The following is a 6,923-nucleotide window of genomic DNA, read 5'->3' on the forward strand; positions in this document are numbered from 1 at the left end:
ATTTATTTCTATGGAGCGGCCTAAAATAGCTGAGCACTGTCAGCCCCATAGAAGTGAATGGAGCAGCTGCTGCACTTGTATGGTGCATGCCCCATTCATTTCAATGGGACTGGACAAAAAATGTTCTGCACCCCCAGCAAAATGATTGAAGGGTGGTCGCACATGTGCAGTGCGCCTTCCTTCACTTTGCGGCAGAGTTTCTATAGATAGGTGTGATGATTTTTATTTTATTTTATTTTAGTACAAGTGAAAAGATCTGAAGAATTTCCAAATGCATTGTATGCAATCTGGAGTTCTAGCACATCCGCACAAGGATTAGCTCCAATAAGAAGGACACTACTTATTCTCATGGATTGTTTTTCCACCCAGAACTATACTGTTACTTGTGAGCAGGGTTGCGGAAACCCATTCACGTGCATGAGATGTCATCAAATTTGATGTGGATTTCAGGGCGAACTCTATGTAGAAATCCATGTTAAATCAGACATGTGCTAACTTAGCTTAATAGGTACATAAAGTTTCACGAAAGCACAGAAGGTGTAGCGGCGCTTCTCGATCTGCACCCTCTGCTCGCATTGCATTCTGCAAAAGCAGAGCAAAAGCAGAGTACCAATCCATTAAAATCAGATTAAAGCAAGAAGAAGGTGAAGAAGGCGCAAAGCAGAACAGAGCTGATGCAAGCCAAAGTTACAGAGCACTTTAAGAAGCACTGATGCAACTTCCTGTGCTTTCCCTGAAGGCTTACATACCCTTTAATTTTATCTTTAAATAGTATTTTGGTAAAAAGAAACTGTCCTATAAAAACAGGGAACACTGTTTTCTATCTGATAATGAATAAAAAGGGATATGACGCACAAGAGTGACTAGGGACCAACGTGAGGTGCACCCACTAACAGATGACACCCAATCTGAAAGAGGAGAATTATATAGTAGTGAATAACAATGGGGCACTCTCTATAGCAATGAGAACAGTGGATGAAAAAACGTATATATTTATTAATATATGACTAAAATATATTGTTCACAGCCAATTAAATAGTAGCAGCATAGGTGATGGTATTGGGCATATTAAAACAGCAATATTGATAAAATGAGAATAAAGATAAAATGGTAGTCCGTCAATAGGATCAAAGTTGGGCTGAAATCTGGCACCAAAAAAAATATATATAAAGAGCTCTATGTATATGCAGTTAGCTTCCAGTTATAAATTGTATCAACTGGGCTCCAATTAAGGTGCAAGTCTGTGCTGGTTATATGCAGAGCGGCGTCCCGCTCCTAAACCTGAGACAGCGGCGTCCCGCTGTATATTTTTGAAAAGCGATCGCTTACTATTGCAGACACTTCGATCTTACCCGGAGGGCTTCGATGGAATCGCCTACCCTCGTCTCAGTGCGCCTTCTCTGTATATCGGTGCTCCGGTCCCGAGGGCTGTTAGTCTTCAAAAAGATCCCACGATTGAATTACAGACACATATTTTCGATCGATTTAGGAGGAGCAGGATTTATTATTCCACAGATCCGATAACGCCAGTTGCGGGTGGTCTCTGCTGTATAAGGGAAGTCCGCACTTCCAGTGAACCTACGTGGACTTCCGGTGTTGGCGTGGAATCTTTTTGAAGACTAACAGCCCTCGGGACCGGAACACCGATACACAGAGAAGGCGCACCGAGACGAGGGTAGGCGATTCCATCGAAGCCCTCCGGGTAAGATCGATGTGTCTGCAATAGTAAGCGATCGCTTTTCGAAAATATACAGCGGGACGCCGCTGTCTCAGGTTTAGGAGCGGGACGCCGCTCTGCATATAACCAGCACAGACTTGCACCTTAATTGGAGCCCAGTTGATACAATTTATAACTGGAAACTAACTGCATATACCTAGAGCTCTTTATATATATTTTTTTTTTTGGTGCCAGATTTCAGCCCAACTTTGATCCTATTGACGGACTACCATTTTATCTTTATTCTCATTTTATCAATATTGCTGTTTTAATATGCCCAATACCATCACCTATGCTGCTACTATTTAATTGGCTGTCAACAATATATTTTAGTCATATATTAATAAATGTATACGTTTTATCATCCACTGTTCTCATTGCTATAGAGAGTGCCCCATTGTTATTCACTACTGTTTTCTATCTATTTCATATTCTTTTCAAATGAATCACAACATGACTCTTCATCATGTGTCTGATCATTAAACTGAACAGTATTTTATTTGCACTGAACTTACTCCTTACCCCCTTATAAAGCATTATAAAGCCTATTCCATTATAAAGTACTTCTCCAAACACCTCAGACTTGAAAGAAGTTTCTACAGCCTCTAGACAGCAACAAACCAATGAAGGATAGTCCAGCAGGTTTCCTTCAAATCATGAATAAAACATTCGATTTATGAGGGGGAAAATGAAATTTTGTTTCTTATAGCCATGGAAAAAGATTCATGTTAAGCATTGTTTTCACGCACTTGTGATACTATGCAGTTAAATGTTCGAATGTATTTCACTTTACACTGACGAAGCAGACTTTAAGGGGATGTACAATTTTTGGGGAGTTTTGGTAAACCTCCCCTTCTGGGCAGATCTGCAAAGGGAAGTATTCTTACCTGCTTCCCGGCGCTGTCTGCCAGCTCATTCGCTTGTCGGCCTCTGCGCATCCGCTGTGGTCCCTGTATATAAACTTCCTGTTTGACACCACTGCAGCCGATTGCTGGCTACAGCAGTGACCTGCTCCCCCTGCGTCAGGTCACCACAGTGGCTCATGATTGGCCACAGCGGCGTCGAACACAAAATTTAAATCCACAATGCCCAGCGGAGCAGCTGAGGCCAGAGAGGGAAGGAGCCCAGAGCCAGTGCTGGGACGTAGGTAGGTATGCTGTACTTCGCAGGGAATGCGGGTGCCAAAAACCTGCTAATGGTGCACAACCCCTTTAAGGATGCACTATTTGTACATTACAACACCACAATGTTGTAGGATACACGCAGTCTAATACATATTGTCCTAGAAAAAGGTGTGCAAAATGTAGCAAATGCATGGAGCACTGTACTGTATATTGTCATTATGCATGCACATACTCCATACATAGATGTATACCATTATTGGCTGGTATAGTTACTACAAGTTAACTTTTGGGGGTAAAGATGTCTTTTTTTTTTACAGTCCCATTCATTTCTGAATGCCCCTCAGTTGAAACCTCATAGTAAATAAGCTTTGTAACAAGTAATCATTACGCTCTAAGAATGCTGCAGTTCAACAGATGTCATGACGACATGATACAAAAGACAGTGAATTATTTGTAAAGCTGATACAAGAAATAAACAGGCATGCAATAATAAAAGGTACTATATAGAGAATTGCTTACCACTTCAGCCCTCTTCCTTTCTTAAGTTTCAATGTCAGCACCATCTCAATGCACAGTAAAAGGTTGACAAGAGCCAGCAGCCAGTACATGTTGTCATTTTTTAATACAGTGACTCTCCAAACTCCAACTACAGAGTGAAGCATGAATAGAAGTCTAGTCAGAACTGCATTGAGGAAGACTTTAAGTTCCATGATCGTACAGCTTCCCCCTTTGTAAATCCTATAAAATGCCTCCTTTTTCTCCCTTTCCAGTAAAGTTTTCAGAAATGTTGCTCCCGGAATATGTAAAGTGTATCTGTGCTGATGCTTTTTCCTCTTCTACAACAAAGAAGCCTATAGCTGCCCTTAAACCTGCCCCTCCTCCAGACTTCCTGAACTTACACGTCTGCTGAACTTATCCTGCGCTGAATGGTACTCAGGGCACTTTATAGGGAGAAAAAGTCAAAATGAAACTCCTACAATCAATAGTAATTACTCCTTCTTTAATGTTCACTAGACACTGCTTTATTAACAGGACTGCTTTCTATTTGTAAAATGTAAACATCAAAACTTAAGATTTTTTTTCCTTTCTTTCACATGCTTGATACATTTTAGTGGACTATTAGTTTATATACTATTAGTATACATGCATTATTTGGTTGTGGCAGTGATTCTCAAATTTGAGTTTAGACGTTTTCACTTTTTACAGTTGTACTATGCTATATGAAAGTGACGGAAAATGAAATATCGTTGACAGACGTTTTACGCAGAGTGCATATTATAGTTAGTGTCTTCAGCATTTATGGGTAGTTCATAGGATATGTAATACCTGAAATGTGTGGATCCCACCTCTGGTATCGTCACCTATTGAGAGGACTGAGATCAGTGTCCCCGGGTCACTGATCTGTGGCTTCTGTAGTTTGCATGAGGCGGCTATGGAAAGTATGCAGTTACCTCTCAATTGAATGCTAGGAAGAAGTCAACACCAGTGAATCAGAGAGCAGGGTTCAGTTTTATGGAAGCTAGTTGTTAAAGCGATCCTCCAGTCAATAGTTCAGAATTAGAGATGAGCGAATTTTAAAAAAATTCGATTCGCCGGTTCGGCAAATTTTTTGGGAAGAATTTGGTTTGATCCGAATAAATTTGCGGCAAATTACGTTAACCTCTTCCGGACACAGGGCGTACAGGTACGCCCTTATGTCCTGGTACTGTGTATTTTCGATCACCGCTGCGCGGCGGGCGGTGATCGGAACCCGGTGCCTGCTCAAATCATTGAGCAGGCACCTGGGGCGAATGCGCCGGGGGGTCCTGTGACCCCCCCGTGTAGGCGATCGCAGCAAATCGCGGGTCAATTCAGACCTGCGGTTTGCTGCGTTTCCGGGTTATTCGGGTCTCTGAGGACCCAATAACCCGGAACAGGATGGTGATCGGTGGTGTGTTTTTACCCCACCAATCACCATCCTTAGATCCTGAGTGGTGATGGTGAAATCACGTCTCAGGATCGCCTCTGATTGGTAGGTGGGCGGGCCGGCGGGAGATTCAAATCATAGCAGCGCTCCTCTCCTCCTTTTGTGTCCGGAGCCCGAGGAGCGCTGCCTGCACGTGTGGAGCATCTGTGCCCCAGCACCCATCCTTGCCCCCAGGACCCGATCTGTGCCCCAGCACCCCCCATCTGATCAGCAGGTAATTAGGGAAAGTATAGGGAAAGGTTGGGCTAGGCAGGGATAATAAAGGGAAAGTTAGTGTGAAAAAAAAGTTTTATTGCATCACCCTAAGTAGGGTGTCTGGGGTCCACAGCACAGCTAGGGACCCTGTGGCCCACCCTAGTACGAGCAGCTCTGGGGCTCATACTAGTTTTCTGGCCCACCAGTTAAATCCACCGGAGCCCCATGCCTGTGAACTTGTCTGGTGTACCCCAGAGCGATTTGAGCCCGTGATTCCTGAGTTTGTAGGCCAATCAGGAATCCAGATTTCCATAGTGGGCTTCACTGAATATTACTTTTTTTTATCTTTTTTTCAGTGACCAACTCGTAAATCTAATGGTGGAGCAGACGAACCTGTACGCCCAACAGTTCGTTGCTCAACACCCGGGCTCCTTTTTGGCTAGGCCCGGTGGCTGGACCCCGGTCAGTGCAGCCGAGATGAGGACATTTTGGGGCCTCGTGCTGCACATGGGCCTAGTCAAGAAACCTAGTGTCAGGCATTACTGGAGTGGGGACGTCCTCTACCAGACCCCACTTTACAGTACGGCCATGACATGTACCCGGTTTGAGGCCATCCGGAAATGCCTGCATTATTCATATAATGCAAAATGTCCCCCCCAAGGTGATCCTGCCTATGACTGTCTGTATAAGATATGGCTGGTCATCGATCACTTTGGGGCCAAATTTGTACAGGCCTATGTACCTGGAAGGGAGGTCGTGATTGATGAGTCTCTCATTGAGTTCAAGGGGAAACTCATTTTCCGCCAGTATGTTCCCTCAAAGCGGTTGTGGTATGGCGTGAAGCTGTAAAAACTTTGTGAGAGTACCTCAGGGTACACTTACAAGTTTCGTGTGTACGAGGGGCGAGATTCCCGTATTTAACCCCCAGAATGTCCCCCCACTCTGGGTGTTAGCGGGAAACTTGTGTGGGACCTTATGCACCCACTGCTAGATAAAGGTTATCACCTGTACGTGGATAACTTTTATACTAGTATCCCCTTGTTCCACTCCCTCGCCGCCAGATCCACGTTCGCTTGTGGGACCGTGTGGAAAAATCAACGTGGCCTCCCTGCCCACCCCCTCCAGGTACCTATCCCCAGGGGTGAGACCCGTGCCCTTACCAGTGAAAACCTGTTGCTGGTCAGATATAAGAACAAGAGAGATGTCCTTGTACTGTCCACAATTCATGGTAACGGCATCACCCCTGTCCCTGTGCGAGGTTCCGCGGCAACGATCCTCAAGCCCGATTGTATTGTCGACTACAATCGGTATATGGGAGGAGTTGATCTCTCTGATCAAGTCCTCAAGCCATATAACGCCATGCGCAAAACCCGGGCATGGTACAAAAAAGTTGCGGTCTACTTGGTGCAGGTTGCCTTGTACAACTCTTTTGTGCTGTCCCGGAGCGCTGGCAACACAGGGACATTCCTTCAGTTCTATGAGGCAGTCCTCAAGGCCCTGATCTTTTCAGACCGGGAAAAAGCAGGCCGGAGTACCTCGGGAACTGGAGGCGCCCGGATCGTCCCTGGCCAACACTTTCCAGGTGTGGTCCCCCATACTGGAAAGAAGGGACGAACCCAAAAAAGAGTGTGTCGCAGGAGCGGGCTACGGAAGGACACCACTACTCAGTGCGATACGTGCCCCGATCATCCGGGCCTCTGCATTGACGGTTGCTTCAGGGAGTACCACACTTCCATGGAGTACTAAATTTATATCCCAATTTAGCCACTGACAATCAGATAAAAAAAATGGTCCTCAGACTTGAGACACCCAAAAAAATTGTAAAAACTAAAATAATTTTTAAAAAGTATACAAATTAGGTATCGCCGCATCGGTAATAATCTCCTCTATAAAAATACCCCATGACCTAACCCCCCAGATT

The 6,923-nt window shown here is 44.7% G+C and overlaps 1 protein-coding gene across 1 annotated transcript in view; it reads right to left on the reverse strand.

The window, feature by feature from the left end:
• Positions 1 to 3,680, reverse strand: part of TMEM26 (transmembrane protein 26) — a 65,634-nt gene extending 61,954 nt beyond the window's left edge. The window contains exon 1 of the mRNA XM_040436490.1: positions 3,361 to 3,680. Coding sequence (XP_040292424.1) covers positions 3,361 to 3,551 — 191 coding nt within the window. The 5' untranslated portion in view covers positions 3,552 to 3,680. The remainder of the gene's footprint in view (positions 1 to 3,360) is intronic.
• Positions 3,681 to 6,923: the final 3,243 nt, after the last annotated feature.

Source organism: Bufo bufo, chromosome 6, assembly GCF_905171765.1.
Source record: "Bufo bufo chromosome 6, aBufBuf1.1, whole genome shotgun sequence".
Lineage (NCBI taxonomy): Eukaryota > Metazoa > Chordata > Amphibia > Anura > Bufonidae > Bufo > Bufo bufo.